The sequence below is a fragment of the Sipha flava genome, unplaced genomic scaffold (assembly GCF_003268045.1).
Source record: "Sipha flava isolate LNK unplaced genomic scaffold, YSA_version1 0_pilon_pilon, whole genome shotgun sequence".
In the NCBI taxonomy this organism is placed as follows: Eukaryota; Metazoa; Arthropoda; class Insecta; order Hemiptera; family Aphididae; genus Sipha; species Sipha flava.
In genome coordinates, this window is record NW_020271713.1 from 6947794 (window position 1) to 6967047 (window position 19254).

General features: G+C 26.9%; 2 protein-coding genes across 2 annotated transcripts; one reads left to right on the forward strand and one right to left on the reverse strand.

The window, feature by feature from the left end:
• Positions 1–1162: 1162 nt before the first annotated feature.
• Positions 1163–10207, forward strand: LOC112681562 (protein ST7 homolog). Its single transcript, XM_025551834.1, has 11 exons — positions 1163–1578; positions 2336–2418; positions 3869–3983; positions 4773–4943; positions 5013–5246; positions 5804–5901; positions 7799–7989; positions 8720–8822; positions 9208–9451; positions 9523–9662; positions 9769–10207. The coding sequence occupies exons 1-11, from the start codon at positions 1458–1460 to the stop codon at positions 9862–9864; spliced, it is 1596 nt and encodes a 531-aa protein (XP_025407619.1). The 5' UTR covers positions 1163–1457; the 3' UTR covers positions 9865–10207.
• A 1900-nt stretch (positions 10208–12107) lies between these two features.
• LOC112693136 lies at positions 12108–17247 on the reverse strand. The gene is made up of 9 exons (XM_025568098.1): positions 17021–17247; positions 14769–14807; positions 14468–14525; positions 14183–14394; positions 13897–14036; positions 13383–13613; positions 13061–13223; positions 12838–12993; positions 12108–12381 (listed from the first exon to the last, which is right to left on the reverse strand). Exons 2-9 carry the CDS (start codon positions 14799–14801, stop codon positions 12178–12180), a joined length of 1197 nt encoding a protein of 398 aa, XP_025423883.1. The 5' UTR covers positions 14802–14807; positions 17021–17247; the 3' UTR covers positions 12108–12177.
• Between the last annotated feature and the right edge of the window lie 2007 nt (positions 17248–19254).

Here is a 19254-nt window from a genome sequence, read left to right on the forward strand (position 1 = left end):
ATTTACAATAAAGATAAACACGATAAGATTCATAACTGTATTTTCAATTTACTAATATATTATATACTACGTAGTATTTATAAATTACAAAAGTTCTCAATACATACTTTTTGTTCATTTCATAAATTTATATTATTATGTTTATGAGACATACCTAATAGGTACGTGCCTACGTCCAAATGACCGTAAACATGTGACCCTATTAGGCAATATTATGTAATATTATGCATCGATAGTTTTCTGTTTACGAACGAATAAACAATAGCCGCCAATGAGTGTTTAAAATAAGTAGTTATGCGATATAATCATGTACGTCATACACATATGTTGTTGTCGATTTCAATCATTGTTTTTTTTTTAAAAAAATTAATCATTTTTCATTATTGATTATTCAAAAACTTTTATTGGCTACACAAAATAATAAATTTAAATAATCGTCGATATGACCAGATTAAAATGCAGTTAATCTAGTTGATTCATTAAAAATGTTATTTTTAAAATAGTTTTACTATTGACTTTTTTTATAGTAGGTTGTATATATTATATTTGTTATATTTTATACAACTGTAATACAAATGAATACATTAGGTCCTGCAGTAACATTTCTAATCAAGTAGACCGTTATGGTCATAAACTTATAAATATGCATTGGCGCTGAAGACTATTCTGAGCCTTGGCCCGATTATTTATCTAAAAATTAAATGGTGCTAGGAGGCCACATAAACGCATAGTACTCTACATCTATTAGAGTTCAACCGTAAGCCACTAAGTTTTTGGAATAATAGCTCGATTATATTTTTAAAACATTGGCGTCACTATACGCATGAATTATACACTACTATTATACTATTATACTACTATCATACACTACTGTCTAGTATATACAACATCGCCTTTATACGAATTACAGTTTTTATTATACGAACTTCAAGGTTTTTCTCGACGGCTAAAAAAAAAAAACCGTATGCAGGGTTATTAAACCGACATGACAGTGATTGCAAGCTTTTATTATATTATGAGGACGACGATTTTGCACGAGAGAATATCCGGTGCCGCCGGAACGGTGAATCGGTTAACGGTCCGACGGTAAAACGTTTCGCGACCGGTCGAATACATGACGGTGGCGTCAGCTTCTCGGTGATAAGCCGATATCACACGGTCTAGCGGCGGATTAATTCATTTTCGTGGTTCAGTGGTTGATATCGATCGAGTAATAGGATTTTTGAGTACACCGTATCTGCGATTAACTGTTGCCTCTAACTATTTACCGTTGTAGCGCCGCAGCAGTTGCGCGGACGTTGCGGTTTTCGTAAACCGTTGTCATTGTGTTCGTTCACCGGGCACCGGTCGGTTATCGTTTGCCGCCGACCGGTAATGTAACCGGTAACGGCTCTCGCATTACCACTGCGAATCTTTTAACCGTAGACTCTTTCTCATTCTCCTCGTCCGTCCGAAAAATGATCAAAACATTCATCGGTTGGATTTGGAGGAAACTCTGGTGGGCGTGGTATTTGGCAATAACCTTAGTCGTGTGCTACACCAGGGATTGTCTTCGGAAAAGGGCCATCTGGGACGTAGGTATGTGATTGACGGGTGCATTATAGTATTACATCAAGCGGCTGCTTGAAAAGTATCATAGATACAGTTAACCCGTCTTGAGACGTATTCTAAAATCAACTCGTGGGCTTCTTATGTTCTTGATGTAATTTGAGCCATCGAAATGTTCGATCACTTACACAAAATTACACAAAAAACAAAATTATCCACTTCGTCTTTGTAATCTTAATTTGTGTTATTATTATTCGTTTTAAATAAATTCACCTCTTAAATTAGAATTTTATGAATATCTTTGAAAACATTTTATAACAATTTAGAAGATATAATATTAGGCAAAGACTGTTGGCATTTTATTGTTTTATGTTCTGAGCAATTATTTAAAATAAAATAGTCAACTGAATACTGGGAATAATGTTAAATCAATAAAGGTATCAAAATTATAAAATATTGGAAACAAATAAGAAATTCATCTTAAGGAGAAATAATGAATTGTACTTAGAATTTGTTAACACAGTACAAACTATCAGTGTTAAAAATAGAAATAAAAATTTCCTGATTATACTTGATACGATTGAGTTAAAAAAAATAAAATATTTGTAATATTTAGATAAATTACCTTATTTTTAACGAATCTATATAAAATTAATAAACCATTAAAATGTGTATTCATTGTCTATCAAATAGGTATTTAAAAAAATTAATAAAAATAATACCTAGTTATTTAAATTTTAGTGATTTTTTTGTTTTACCGTTTTAAATACAATTTATATTTTTGCAGTTGCTGTTTTCATGGATTCCTTGACGCCAAAATTTTACATTGCACTTACAGCTACATCATCACTGATATCAGCTTTAATAATGGTATGTTTTAATAATATTTAAATTTAATTAATTCAACTAAGATATTAGTTATTAGTTATTAATTTATTATTGTTTAAATCTTACGTACTTTTTATTGTTTTTTTCCTATAATTATATTAGAACAAAGTTTGAGTTAATTTAACCATGAAAAAACTATAATAATAATGCAATTGTTTTTTATATTAGTGTATTGAAACAACAGGAAAAATTCAAAATGAACAACTTTTTGTGCTACTTCTCTAATTTTTATTTTCTCTAAAATAAGTACTCATTGAAGTGTTTATTTTTTTATTTTTTTTCTTCATTATTTTGTTTACCACATTATTTTATTTTATTACTAAAAGTAAATCATATACCTAAACATTAAAAAATATATTTTTTCTCATATAGTCATATTAAATTGTCATTAATATTAATGTGCATTTTTAAATAATTGCTTTATACATTAGAACCACAATTATCCAAAGTAATGGTAGGGAGAAGTCATACCGATAATTGAAAACTTTTATTAGTCGAAATTTTATTTACCTAAAAAACTTTAATTTAATTTTTTATTTATTATTACGTTTTATTTAATTTGTATTTTATAAATGCATATTGTGATATTTTAAAATTATAAGGGCTAAAATTTGAAGTAGATTTTGTTATTTATGGTATGAAATAATTTTTCTTGAATTCATGCCATCATTCCTGCTCACAGAAGTTCAGGGCAATATAAACTACTTCCATAAATTTATTTATAATATAGTCCAAACATTGTTTATTAAATTAATATTATTTATTATAATTAACCTACATACAATACATACGGATTAGGTGCCTATGCCTTTATTTTTGGAAAAATGAGCATGATTAATTGCGAACATGGATAGTAAAGATATAAGATATAGTAAATCGGGATTCTACTGTATATGTCATTCATAAATAAAGTTATTAAATACATAAATTAATTATTAAATTATAGTTTAAATAAGAAATAAGAAGTAAAAAAGTACATTTTGAACATTTTTCTTTTTAGATCTAAATTTTAAATAATGATAATTCTTATATCAAAATAAGATTAATTTATATAAAAAATAATAAAAAATATTACAAGACATTTAAAAATTAAAAATGTATACTACTTACAGAATTTAGAAAACTGGGTTAAAAGTATACTAATTATAATAAATTATATACATTTATTTTTTTATAAATTTATAAGCCATATTACATATTATTACTTTTAACTTAGAAAATATCTCTTGACCATTAATTAAATGATAATTATTTATCTAATAAAGTATTTGATTACATGTTAATTTGCTTTTAATGAAATAACCAATTTTAAAGCTATTATGTAAATAATTGTTTGTAACACATTTCAAATGCTATATATTTTCCTGATTATTAAATAATAATTATTGTTTTTCAAAACTGGTTTTCAATTAAAATTATATATTATTTTTAGGTTTTGGAATTGATATATTTTCAAAGATATGGAGTGTCTTTTATTGAACAATTTTCACTCAACTATATAAGTCCTTGGATTGGCGGAGATAACGATAATAACCAACAAGTACCAGGTATATCTTTTTATTAAAATAATATAATATTTTATTTATGCATTTATGAGGTTATTAGTATAATATTTATTGTTAATTTCTTTAATATTATTTTAAAATAATTTATCAATGCATTTTTAATAAGACAAAACATACAATCTTAAATATAAGCTCAGTTTTTAGGACTGTCCATTCTATGTGTTGAAAAAATATATATAATTGTTATTACCAGGATTTGAGGCTTTTAGCACTGAAAAACACAATAAAAACATTATTTTTTCTTTTTTTCAATCGGTTGAAGTTTTTCATTTTTTAAATTTGAATAATTTTCTAAAATATGCAAAATAAGCAAAAAAAACGTAAAAACTAATTTTCTGCAAAATCTATGTAATAAGCAAAATTATGCAAATTCAAAATTCATATTTGGAATCATGACATTGAGAAATGAATTTATTTCGCTCTCTGCTATCCCGAATCCTAATAATAACTTATTATCAATTTCTTAGTAAAATACTTACCTTCCAATTATTGTTTAATAAAAATTTGAATGCTTAGAATTATAGTTTTTATCATTTACTGTAGATTAATATTAACTTTTTTACAATTTATAAACATATTCTCTAAAAAAAAAAAAAAGTTTAATTACTTTATAAGTATTTTAATTGATCTTATCGTTTTTCTCGCTTATTTTGATATAACTACTGTTTATTATTTAATTAATTAACAATTAATTTTGTATTTTTGTATTTATAACTCATCAATTTTTCGAAAACTCATATTTTCTTATAAATCTAAATTAAATTTTTTTAGAATGCAAAGTATGGAGAAATCCTTTGGGTCTTTTTCGGGGTGCAGAATATTCAAGATATTTCAATGCAACCAAACGAGATCCTTTGACGTTTTATGATATGAATTTATCAGCCCAAGATCATCAAGCATTTTTCATATGTGATGCAGATAATGGAAAACCAGATTATGAAAGTATAAAATATTAATTTTATAAAATATTGTTTATGCTTAGTAAATTTAAATTTACTATTTTTATTTAAGTAATGCAAGCTGCATGGAGGGAAAGGGTACCAGCTGCAAGAATAAAAGCAGCACATTTGGCTTTGGAAAAAAATGCTGACTGTGTTACAGCTCTTATAATGTTGGCTGAAGAAGAAGCACCAACTATGTTGAAAGTTGAAAAAATTCTACGAAAAGCACTAAAATTAGCTGAAGCTAATTACAAAAAAACTCAAAAATCTCATCATTTGGATGCTAACATAGAAATGCAACACAGTAATTATATTTATTTATATATTTACAAAATTTTAATTCATAAATTGATGTATTTCGATAATATTTAGGTATCTAAAAAACTAAATTCTTAACACTTTTTTTTCGATTGATGGATTATACTATTTATAACAATTGTAACCAAATTGATTTTTAGCATAATTTGTGGGTTTTCAAATTTTCATTGTTTTAACTAATTGAATAATCTGATTATTTTTAGATACAACTTCCAATACATTTTAAATATCGATAAATATTTATGTTTTACATAGGAGACTTTTTTCATATTTGTAATTATTAATTACATATATAATTATACTAATTCATAATTAGTATCATTTTTTTTTTTAGTTAAATTTTGATGTTCATTAGTATACTAATAATTTTAAGTCATTTATGTATGCAATAAAGAATAAAATGTATTTCGTGTTTATTAAAATAGCAATTTTTCATTAGAGAATAATTCTAAAAATATTATTTATTGATTTATTTACTTTATATATATACTTATAGCTATTAATTTACGATATTATTTTAATATAATTTCCTATTTGTCTTAGGGCGGGATTTAAATGTCTTAATATACATACGAAGGCGAATAGCAATGTGCTGTAGGAAGTTAAGAAAGTTAAAAGAAGCCGCAAAAATGTTTAGAGATGTAAGTGTACATAAATATTCAATAATATGAGTGCATTAAAAAATATATAATTATAAAATTATTATATTGTATGTTTCATTCAAATATACTTCTACTGATTTAATTTTAATTTTATATTTATATTTGGATATCTATAGAATTAAAGTTTTACAAGGATAAAGTGTATCAAAGTATATCATTTATAAAAGGTATTATATTAATGTCATAAATATATTATTGAACACTTGGCATTTTATTTATTGTTTATTAAGCAGTTCAACTTACTTTTTTTTTATATTATAACAATTGAAAGATTCCTAAATAAGTAATGTTGAAATACAATTTTTTTTCTTTATTCTTAATATTTTATACTTATAAGTATTACACAAATAAGTTTTTAACCGAACAAATATTATTCTTACAATATTTTTGTTTTAAATTAAATCTTATTTAAGATGATTTTCAAAATAATAATATTGAAATAGTAAATTAAAATAACATTTATAGTTAATGATAAAAAAAAAATTATTTGTACTTAATTTTACATTATTAAATCATATTAGTTTTTATTACAAAAAAAATATAATATAATTCATGTGTTAATTGTAATTATTTTTAAACACCAATTATTGTAGATATTGAACTGCATATTGAATCAAAATATTTTATCAATTCAAATTACTATTCCTAACAAAGAAGTTTTATTTATACTTATTTATATATAAATAAGATTTATGTAGTTCTTGTAGAATATTTCTTAATTTATCATTTGTGAATTGAGTGGTCTAATTTTAATTCAAAATTAATTCAGAATATTACTTATATTTTCATTGCTTTGTATACCACTGTTGTATTATAATAAAGTAAATTATTTACTAAATTATTTTACATTTAAATAGTATAATCAGGGGTGGATTTAGGGTATGTAGGTCCCTAGGCTCCACTGTGGTATGGGCCTTACCAAAAGATTTTTAGGAAATATGAAGGGCATATGTTCAAATAGAGAGACTAAGCTCAAAATTGAAGGTGCTAATCTTGTCCCCCAAATTGTTTATGCTCTTACTAGAAAAATAGTTAAAAGTGTTTAAAATTGACCTACAGCTCTCGCCTCCAATCTAAAACACGTCTATGAGAAAGATCTTATAGCTTATGAATACTCTCCAAAAAGAACAATTAAATCTACCTCTTAACAATTTTAAATAATTTACTTTCTAAAATCAAGTTCAGTGCAATTTTCTAACTTTTAGTTTTTTCCTGAAAAAAATAATATTTAAAATATACTATTGAAGTCTAGAAAGTCTAGATTCAATTACCACATAGTAGTTAAGGTATTCAATACTATTGCTTTTGCTACATTAGTAATTAAATTAATAACATAATATATAATATAGTTTAATAAATAATAGTAACTAGGTTTAAAGGTTTAATTGATGTATAAAATTATTGTGATGAACATAATTGACTTTTTTAATCTCGGTAGCTATTAGAAATAATGTTATTAATTATGGTATAAAAATATAATTAAACATGCACATATTTTATTTTTAATATACCATAAAACAATCCAGATTTATTTCAAACATTAAAACACAAAGACAAGAACAATTACTTAAAAAATAAATATTTCATAATAGTTTATTTTTTCTTTAAAATTTAATTTAAAATCTTTATAGCTCATGAAATTAAGAAAAGTAATTAAAATTATTATCTTGTTAAATATAATTTTTATTTATTGTTATGTATGTAATCCGATTTTACTTTAAAATTATTAAAATTTAAAAAAAAAGGTATATCTATTATAATCTTATTTTATTTTTTAATTAATTTAGAGTTCTCTGAATCATTATATGATTCAATTAATTAATATAATTAATTTAATTAATATTTATATAATTATGAAATAATTTGTTATTTACAGTTAAGCAAGGAAATGCCTCCGATTATGAACATACTTAATGTTCATGAAAATTTAATTGAAGTATTATTAGAAATGCAATCATATGCCGATGTACAATCAGTGTTGGCTAAATACGACGATATAAATTTACCGAAATCAGCAGTCATCTGTTATACTTCTGCATTGTTGAAAATCCGTATTATCGCTGAAAAGTAATTATTTTATAAATTTTATCTTATCTATTTTTATTAAAAATGTCAGGAATGTATACTTTGTATAATGTGTTTTATTGAATTTAACAAGTAAATATTACAATATTTATAGTTAAGTTTAAAATTCAAAATTACTGATATGTTATTATTTAATAGTATTATACTGTTTTACTTTAATGCAAAAAATAATTATATTTAGTAAATATTCATACACCAATAACGAGTAAAATATATAGATATTATAGACATTTAAAATCACTATATTTTATATACGTTTTGTATTATTTTATATTATATTTATAAAAAAAAATAGTTCTTTGTTTATCATTATAATAATTATATTATATTGAAAATAATTTCAATATTACTTCCGTAGTATGTAATAATAAACTTTAAAATTACTGATATCATTCAAAGCTCTTCCAATACATTGTTGAACTGACAGCACTCAACACAACTAATCCTTAACTAATAAAAACAAACATAATAGTACTAGGGATGTAACTTGAAATAAAAGCTTATTTCTAGCTTTATAATTTTTAATTATTTAATTGATCAGATAAACAATAATATAGATGTTAGGCTAGTATTTATTATATTAAATATATTTTATTATATATTAAATAGTAATTAATATATTAAGTAAAATATTAACACCTGAAAATGTTTGCTTTATATTTATCTAAATGCTGTTGTTAAAATGTCTTAAATAAATATTTGATAATTATAGATATAACGGAGGAAATTCATTGAAAAAAGGACTTAATCAAGCGGAAGAAGTAGCACTTGAAGCTATCCACCGAGCTGTTGAATTTAATCCACATGTTCCAAAAGTATGATATGTTTTTATATTTAAATATTGTGTTCATTTATTAATTTTTTTATTATTTAATTTTATTATTATTAGTATGTACTTATAATATTATCTTTACTTTAGTTTATGTTGTTTTTTGTTTCATTGTATTAGAGTTAATAACATAATTACAACCTATTCTACATACATATATATATATATTTATTTATTTTTTATTAGTTTAACGAAAATATTATTAACTATTATCAAATGGAAAAATTATTATATATTAGCTTAAAATTATTAATATTTTCATATTGACATATAGTACTGATAAATTTAAAGCTTAAAAACTAAAAATACAAATAGTGCCAAATCCTGATGATTATATAATAACAACTTTTATTTTTAATTTTTCTTTTAAGTATTTATTGGAAATGAAATCGTACATCTTTCCTCCTGAACACATACTGAAAAGAGGAGATTCGGAAGCTGTGGCGTACGCATTTTTCCATTTAGCCCATTGGAAACGAATAAAAGGAGCTTTGACTGTGCTAAGTGTCACTTGGGAAAGTGCGTTCAACCAAATTCCATACCCTTTGGAAAAAGGATACTTATTCCATCCTTATCCAACATGCACAGAGTTAGCAGACAGAGAATTATTACCCAGTAATTAATTTAACAAAAATATACTATTTCTTAATATTTCTATTAATTATTTATGTAATTTATTTTTATAGATTATCATAAAGTTAGCGTATTTCCACAAAAAGATTTACCATTTTTCATTCACTTTACAGCCGGTCTAAGTTCCTTTACAGCATTACTTGCTTTACTCATATATCTCCATCCACAATTTACTGGCAGTCTTGTTTATATTGTAAGTTAATTTTATATGAAATTTATTATATATTTTAACTTTTAAGATTTTACAATCTTTTTTTTCAACATTATTTAATTATATATATTTTCTTTGATTATTACAGTTATGCATGTGGATTATTGTTCCAGTAAATTATTGTCTAGATCGTTTGGAGACAATGCTTCCAAACAATGTTATGGATATTCTCTCTAATATTTGATCTGATTTATCCTTCCATAGCTTATAATGTTTTTATTTTGACTGTAAATATGTATATTTAACAATGGAGAGCAAAACAATCCCAACTACATTTTTATGATAATTTTTGCCCTTTTTGTAAAATATAAGTTTTAAATTAATATTGAAACAAAACTAGTCAAACTGCGGTTCAGATCAAATCATCTCTTGGACAATTATTAGCTATGTACAAATTATAGTGAACTATTCAACAAATGAATATTTCTCTCTTAACATAATTTATAACTGTAAACTTAAGTAATGCCAGAGTATTTGTACTACTATTTTTAATTTAATTTATTTAAATAAAATCTGATAGTTATTTATTTTGTTAAAACCTTTTTCTCAGAATAAGGATGTATGATCTTTGTTAACATTGTATGTTTTATAACTCGAGGTATGTTACATATTTATTTAAAACCATTAATGAATAATTTACATATTACTAGAATGAATTTTCAAATATTCTTCTAAATCAAAGGAAAACTAATTTATTTATTACCTCATAAAACTTGTTGATAAAATAATAATTTGGCTATTTTTATCTATGATGTTCGACATGGACAAAGAATATATAGTGAATGTAGACATTAAAATTTACTTCAATAATTGATTTATTTATAATAATTTTATTATGATTTCATTATAACTTTTCAAATACCCAACTAAAAAAATGCACTGACTAATTAAATATAAAAGTTATTTACAATAATGATTTTAAATTCATATTATTTAAAATTTCACATTACACTATTTTACTTAGACTTACGTTTGTTAATCCTCATATTTGTTAAATTACATTTATATGTACTTATCTACTGTAAACTGGTCATTTTTTCTGAATCACAATCAAATCAAATTTCGGTTTGAAAGTTTCAAGTATTGAGTAAATTGTATATTAAATTTCATATTCATTTATTTTCTGTCCATATTCGTTTTTTTTTTTTTTTTAATAAATTAATGTATATCTAGACTTTAATTTTATTTAATTTTTCGAAATGATGTGGGTTATTCTAAGCAGTAAGAATTGCTAAATAGGTCTATATTCCTTAAATATCGATAAGAAATATTAGTTCTTTGACTTTTAAACATGATCAACAGTACAGTAACATCGATGTTAAGCAAAGGATATGAAAGTTAGAAGAAATGCTTGTTTCAATATTTTATAAAGTGTAAAAATCACAACATTTCCATACTACAGTGCATTAAGCATTATTGAATAAGCATCCCAGAATCATTGTTTGTGAGCAGTTCAAGTACTTAATTTTTAAGTTTTTGAAAACGAAATACAAAACAAGATTGATCAAAAAGACTAATATATTGATTTAAACTGGCTGTAAGTTATATAATAATTTGGTTATTTATTTGGCTAAATTAAATGACAAAAAAATAAAAATATAAATGTTGTAATAGCTCAAATAAACTATCCACAGTCAATGATAATAATCTTATTGTGCCGTATTCTCTTTAAACCTATAGATTATTTATGCTGTGAGCGATGGTATGATTATCACATTTTTTTTTTGAATTTTCAATAGGTAGCTATTTTATCTAAAAGATGACATAATACAATATTACATAAAATTGAATAATCAAAGTATTAATACAATTTATTAAAAAATTATAACTTATCATATAAATATGTATATAAATTATAATCGTACACTTAAAACATAATTTAATATAAATATTTAAATCAGGGACATATATTAATACTTCTGGCTTTTTCACCTATAGATACCAACCAATAATTATATTTTTTATTTATTTAGACTATCTGTTCATACAATGTCTATTATAGTTATAGTTTTAATAAAAAAATAAAAAAAATTAAGGAACTAAAAATAAATTATCATAGCATTATACAAATAATATTTTACTTGTAATTATTACTTACAAGATAATAATTATGATTAGGAAATTAATTGACAATATACATAAATTATGTAAAAATATTTTCTTATGTCATAAGAATACTAATCAAATTGTAACTATTAGTTTATAGAAATGAAATCAATTTTCAAAACTAATAATTTGTTAAAATACCACTACATACAATTTTATCAACAATTGGTTGCACCGTGTACTTGACAGATGTCTAAATCTGTTTAATATATGTCCGTGGTTCAAATTAAATTCCAAATAAAAATACTTTGTTTTTACAATATATAATAGAATTAGGTACCTAATCAAAATAACATTTTGTTTAAATGTTGATTTACAAATAAAAAATTAATTATAATAAAATTTGTTACATTTAAAATAAAAAGCACCATAGAATCTTAGTGAAAAATATTTAACTAGTATGACTATAAGCTGTATTTGTGTATGGGCCACTGTAAACGGAACTTCCACTAGAAGAAACCGATTTTTTGTGTCTTCTCATTAATAATATTAGAGCTGTTATCACAGTTAACAGCATCAATATAAGTCCAGCTATAGCAATACTGATGGCGAAATTTCGTTGTGAAATGCAAATATTATACGGGTCATCCATAACCTATAACAAAAAAATATTATTTTTAATTCTATCATATCCATAACATACATTAAATGTCAAAATCAAAAATGAGCATGTAATATCCATCAAATTCGAAAGTATTACAATTCATGTACATTTTTTTTTTTTTTTTAATGTATTATAATAATCATTTAACTATACAGAAATGATTGACATGAAGTAGAATTTGTATATTATTTCCAATCATTAAATTATATTATTATTCATTAGATGATTATTTTATATTATTGCTTTTTCTTCCAACTATATGGAGTTAGCTACATTTTTTCTAAGCCTCTAATAAATCTAAGTTAAATCAAAAGCCCATGAAGTTATAATTTTAAAATTATTTAAATCCATTAATTTAGGAATATAAATTCAATAAAAGAATTGCATTAACAATTGTTTATTAGTATAAATATTAAATACATTAATTTTAAAAAGAATATTCAGTACCTTCTCTCTTGATACTTGATCCATTTGTTCGGGATTGCCTGAATCTGCACCTTCGTTAACATATAAACCGCTGTATACTTCTATTGTTGCAGGACTCTCATCTTCTAATGTTTGGTCTTCACGACGAAAACGTTTTTTACTACTACAATTTGGTGGCTATATACAAAATAAAAATAAGAATATATTCTTCATTATTAATATTGAATAATTAAAATAAATTTACCGTATTTGCACAACCATTATTAGCTTTCAAACATAAATGAACATGGCATTGATAATAAACAGATGTAGTGTAGGGAAACTTATGAGCTTGAAAATTAACAACTGCTGTTGTCTTATTAGCACTGTATTCAAATTGTCCCATTATATCATCTTCAATGGAACATCTAAAATTAAAAAAAAAAAAAAAATCGAAATCTATATTATTAATGATGCTTCAACATAATTATTAATGTATATTAATATTGAAATTAATAGTTGAATGCATTAATGAGTATAGATATCTTATTAACAAAATAAATATTTATATTTTTGTAGCAACTTACCCAGATTTATCAATAAGTCGTTGATCACCCCAGCCCAAACCATCACGAACTAAACAATCTGTAATAAACAAACCAAAAACGTCTTCACTGTTTATAGATATGACCATTGTCAAAGGATCTCCGATTTTCACATTTTCAGCTACATCTTGTTTTACAGTTTTCCCAGAGAATATTTTCATTGTACATGTTGGCATCTTGGAAGTTTCAATCATTGCTGCTTCATCAGTTGTGCTACAGAAGTATAAAAATCATACAATTTTCAAGAATATTAACCTACATAAATAAAATGCATATTTATATATTGAGTTTTAGGAAACAGAATTTTAATTTTCCTATTTTTTTATCGTAAAATTCTATATGCCATGTTGGCAATTTAAATGTTATTAACTCTAAAAAAATATTATTATAAATATTATTATTATTAATATCTAAATTATTATCTAACCTAATTTAATTATAAGCGGATTAACAAATTGAAAGAATAAAGATGAAAATAGAAACAATTATTACTCACCTCATATTCAACACATTAGTTAACAACTGATCATTTGTTTGATACTTGCAACGAATGTGAAAACCTTTACCCTGGTTCGTTACCAATTTCCTATGCGGTTGTAGAACTATTGTATTGAAGTATTCTACCATACCGTCATTCTAGAATATTTATTAAGATTTAAAAAAAATTTATATCTACTTAATTTACCATACATAATAGAGGACAATTTGTTGTATGAGAAGGTTTTAAAGGCCGCAATCTCCCCCCCCCCCAAAAAAAAAAATTACCATACATTTTTACTTACTAAATATGTACTCATTGTGTTACAAGACCTTAATGGAAGTTTATAAACTATTGGATTCCTTTCATAATTAAACTCGGCCATGCAGCTTGAATTTTTTGATAAATCTTTTGGATAAATTATTCCAGTGAAAGATTTTGATTTAGTATCAATAGTCACACTTATTTCCTTATTATTGCATTCTATTGTTATATCTTTTGACATATCATTTAAATCTAGTTTAAATGAAATGATAAAATATAAATTATTTATTGATTATAATTATTTGTAAATAATTAAAATATATACCTCCTAATAAAGCATCATTAGACATAAAATTATCAGCTTGAATACAGCTAAATGCCAACTAAAATAAAAAATAAATATAATATAATATAATTAATAATAAATTATTTGTGTCTATTAATAAACATAATTTATCAGAAGATTTTAAGAAATAATTAAATAGTAGAATATTATCAGAGTAGGTTTTTGAACCATGTTGCATGTCTTTATAAACAATTTAAACTGTAAATGTATATGTTAATGTTAAAAAATAAAACTTGTATAAAATGAGATTTTAATTATATTATTTTGAATATATACTTACAGCACATAAAATAATGCTTTTTAATCCCATCATATTGCTCTGAAAAATAAAATAGATTAAATTGATATAATAGAATAATTTTACGGTCAAAATTAATTTTGTAAACAACAAATGTAAATAAAGAGTTATCAGAATTTTAATAGGGCCTAATGATTACTCTTTACATTATTAATTATAAATATTTATTATATACCTAATTTTAATTAGAAACACAATCCTCAAGAAAAAGAAAAGAATATGAAACCAGATTTTTTGAGGAAAAAACAAATATATTACTGTCTAAAATAATGAAACATTTACTAAATTGAAACAGGATACAAAATATAAAAAATAAAAAGGCACATTAAATATTATGAGTATCTTGTTTAAAGATAATTAATGAAGACTTCAAAATGGTTCTGTATAAAAGTTAAGTTATATACTCATAAAATATCCAAGTAAAAGTTCATATTATGAAATATCCAATTTTAATCAAAGTTCAGAGATATTTATCATTGTGTTGTATTTTGAAATGAAACAACATTTTTTGAGATAATATATTATTGTTTAGGTCCAAATAATATCCTACATAAGGCATGACAAATGACAGGAGTAAGTATATTATTTAGAAATCAAATTTTTAAAATTACCTGGATCATTTAACTATTTTGATTACTTAATTTGTTAATAGTCAATTTGCAATATAAATTCAGCATATGTAATAGGCAGTTGCTAACATTAATTTTTTTTTTGTGGAATTGTGATAGCCCAATCTTGTAGGAGTGGATCTACGTGTATTGTGCATACACAATGAGTATACCAATCAAGAAGAAAATATTAGATATAAGTAATTTAATATTTCAATGAGCAAAAACGTATAGTTCTGTTTATTTATTTGAAGTGTTCCTGAAATATGCAATATTTCACCCAAGAACCTAACGGGTATGGACGAAGTACAGGTCATAACCGCGAAAAAATTATAGCGATGGTCAGGATCGTTTTAGTAAACGATTTTTAGTAAAAATTTTTAGTAAGGAGGAGATGAGAGGTGTCTACATCCCTTGAGGAACTCCTGGGAGAGCGCAAAAACGAAAAATTTGAATTTCATGTTAAAAATGTAAACGGTCAATGTTGAAAATTTTATTTAAAAAATACTTCGAGAAAAACGTCCTTTAAATTGCCTGAAGTAAATGTGAAAAATGATATAAAATCATTAAAATGTTTTTAAATTAAAAATACATAAGAGTGCATTTAGAAGTTTCACCCAAGGCGCAATATTTGGTTGCTACGGTACTGGCGACGATAAAAACAGCAACGTAAAAGTCGCGATAGCAATAAGAACGGCACACCAAATACAGCGATTTCTGGATTGCAACATGTTACATTGACCAATGGGACAACGGATGAGATTGCATGAGACGTGAAACACATATTTTTTAGGTTCACTTCATTTAAAATTCAAGAAATTTATTGATGGATTAAAAAACGAACCAAATTTTCAAGAATTAAAGTATAAGTATGAGCAAATCATTTGTGAGCAACAATCACACGATAAAAATAAATAAATATATTTATAAAGAAAAAAAAAATTAAAAAAAATAGAAGATGTAGTAAATAAATATAGACACTTATGACACCGTAACTTTTATAAAAGGCGTAGCTCATAACATTAATTTGCAAGTATTCAACGAAGCCTAGGTACTTATATTATTTTATTATTAATTATCATTACCAACATTTCAACTATCTAACTAATTTTTGTCTTTACTCTAAATACAATAAACTGCAAAGATAAATTGTAAGCTGTAACAGTCGTAGAACTATAACTGTGCATGTTTTAAGTTTTTAGGCTACATTTATAATCGCTATAAAGTACGTTCGCTCGTTTTGTTCTCTATGACGGTCGCTGTAATTGTTTCGCGATTTCCACAGGTTACCGACCTAACGTTCACAACGCGACCCCAACATCCGATTTCCAATTCAAACGCCCGGATGACTGCGCAAACTTGTACGCAACGTGTGCATCTCGCGATCCCGTTATACAGAGCTGTGCCGATCGTCAACCGGAACCAACGGCGACGGGGAAAGACGCGCGCGTACATATAACGGGTTACCAACGCGTTTCCCGGGAAACCCGGCCGCCCACGAGCGGCAACAGCGCGACGAGCGGGGGCGCGCAACCCTAACCGAGACGTGGCCCTCGTCGGGTCACCGTTGTTGCCAAAGGGTAGTACATACAAGGGTATATGTGACAGCGTTTGAATAATACTCACGGCGAGGGTGGCCTGGACGACGAGCACCGGTGGTCGCGGACGGGAATCGACGGCAGCCGCTACGGGTCTGTGCAGCACGTCGTGAAACGCGTTCGACGGTTCGTCGAGTAGATCGGACCGACGTTGCGCAACACGGTCGACTGGATCGCGTACAAGACTACGCGGCCGACACAATGGCGGTAGTGCGTGCGTGCGTGTGCGTGTGCGTGGCGCGCGCGCGCGCGCGTGTGTGTGTGTGTTCGCGCAGCGGAGGTGTAAACGCTCCCACTACGGTCTCTCCGGAACGACGCGGCGAAGAGAACCGGTCCGCTGACGCGACAGCACCGCGGCAGCCTTCGCGACCGTCCGCCCACTCTTTTCACTCTTTCCTACCGCCGCCGAAGCCACCTGCCGCAGCGATGGTTAAGTTACGTGTACAGGGTACGCGTACGCGTGCGCCGAGCTCGGACGGAAAATGCCGCGACTCTACGCAGCACCCTGTATGCGCGCGTTCCGAACGAAGCGTGTACCTGGTCCCGTCGCGCACACCGCCTCCGCGCGAGACGAGGCCGACGGTCAACGCGCCATATTCGGAAGCGGTTCCTGCTCGCACAGTCATGGGTACACGCTAGGAAACGCGTTCGAATCGTTGCGCAATACGTGTTGCGCAATTACCGCAGGTACGCGCATAACACCCGGGACACACCTGTACCCGTGCAGAACGGGCAATAGTGTCGGTATTGTCACATAGGTATTGTCGACACATTTGGACGGGTTGGTGTACCCGAATTCGGTTCTCGAGTTCCGACCGCGCCGGTTCGATAGCAGCACCAGTTACTTGCGACTTACACGAGCGAGACAAGTCACTACCGCGAAACAATAGTGCCTACCGGCTGCAGTAAAGGACACCTATGATGTATAGACATAATTCAAATCCTATCCAACATCAATGCCAATTGTTATTATCGCCTACGTATAGTACGATATACGTACACACTTGTATAATAAGTATCAAATGTTTTCGGTCGACTAAAACTTTGCAACATGGTTATTGCTAAGTCTTGCGATTAAGGTCGAGCCGATCGATGCGTGTGAAAAAAAAGTATTTGGAAGGATGCACGCGTGTCTACAGATAGTAGATTACTGGCTAATTCCAAATTATTTAATATTACAGTATTGTATTAGGCAGTAAATTGAAAATACGTGTTACACGTTTTTCAAATCAATCACTTCATTCGCAACACCGAACATTTCTATATGCTCCTGAGGTAAAAGTAAATTTAAAAAAAATCTTAAAAAATGTAGTGTAGATTACACTGATAAATAGGGCTAGGATTTATATGCATTTACATGGTTTTTTCCTTAAGTCCAAATTGATTGGTTGCCAGTATGTTCACGATTTGGCTTATTGTAGATTACATAGAACCATTTTTTTCTCCATATTATGTATAGATATTTGAGAATCTTTTTAAGACTTAAACTTGAATTTTTAAATTTTTATAATATTGTAAATTTTAAATAATATTTATTTAATGAACGTTTATTTTTCGAATTTTCGTTAATATACTACATATCTAAACTTATCTTGGTCGGACGACCTGTATAATTATTTAACAAAGTACTTATTAAAGGTCTGCACGTAATAAAAATGTTAGGTCCGACCCGGTCCGGATTTTCTGCTGACGTATAAGGTCCGTTTCACAGCATTTCACGTATAGTCCGTGACGTTTTCGAATTACATTGTTTAAGTTCATACGCGCCGAACTGACGAGGGCGCGTATGGGTTTTTGCGATCGGCGCGTAGGAACTTAGACAATGTAAGCCGAAAAATGCCGAGTATAAACGTTCGGCTATGAACGGGCCTAAAGCCTTAGAAATATTTTTCTAAGCCCGGTTCGGTCTGATATTGTTATTGGAGAATAAAAGCCTGGTTTTGTAAAACCGGACTCGGTTCTAATAAATGTTTTATCACTAAAATTGAATTTTTGTACAAGTTTTTTACATTCTAGCCCAAACCGAAATAGATTTAAAAATTTAAAAGTCCTGCCCGGAATCCGTGTCTCGTTTAAAAAAAGGTTGTATTTAAATTTTATGGGCCTGGCCCATGCAGGTATCTAGTACATATATTTTGAGATAGTACAAAAGTATTTCATTTAATTATTACAACTACTTATATTAGTATAAACTAATATTTAATGTAATAATAACAAGTTATAATAAATAATAAAAATTTGTTTTCGTATATTTTTGCAAAT

Excerpts from the sequence above, each read along its gene's own strand:
- LOC112681562 (XM_025551834.1), top strand. The coding sequence starts at position 1,458 with ATGATCAAAACATTCATCGGTTGGATTTGGAGGAAACTCTGGTGGGCG. Across the intron at positions 8,823-9,207 it reads TTAATCCACATGTTCCAAAA|TATTTATTGGAAATGAAATC; the intron begins GTATGATATGTT and ends TTTTCTTTTAAG. Across the intron at positions 9,663-9,768 it reads CTGGCAGTCTTGTTTATATT|TTATGCATGTGGATTATTGT; the intron begins GTAAGTTAATTT and ends TGATTATTACAG.
- LOC112693136 (XM_025568098.1), bottom strand. The coding sequence starts at position 14,801 with ATGATGGGATTAAAAAGCATTATTTTATGTGCT. Across the intron at positions 13,224-13,382 it reads CGACTTATTGATAAATCTGG|ATGTTCCATTGAAGATGATA; the intron begins GTAAGTTGCTAC and ends TTTTAATTTTAG. Across the intron at positions 12,382-12,837 it reads ATCAAGTATCAAGAGAGAAG|GTTATGGATGACCCGTATAA; the intron begins GTACTGAATATT and ends TTTTTGTTATAG.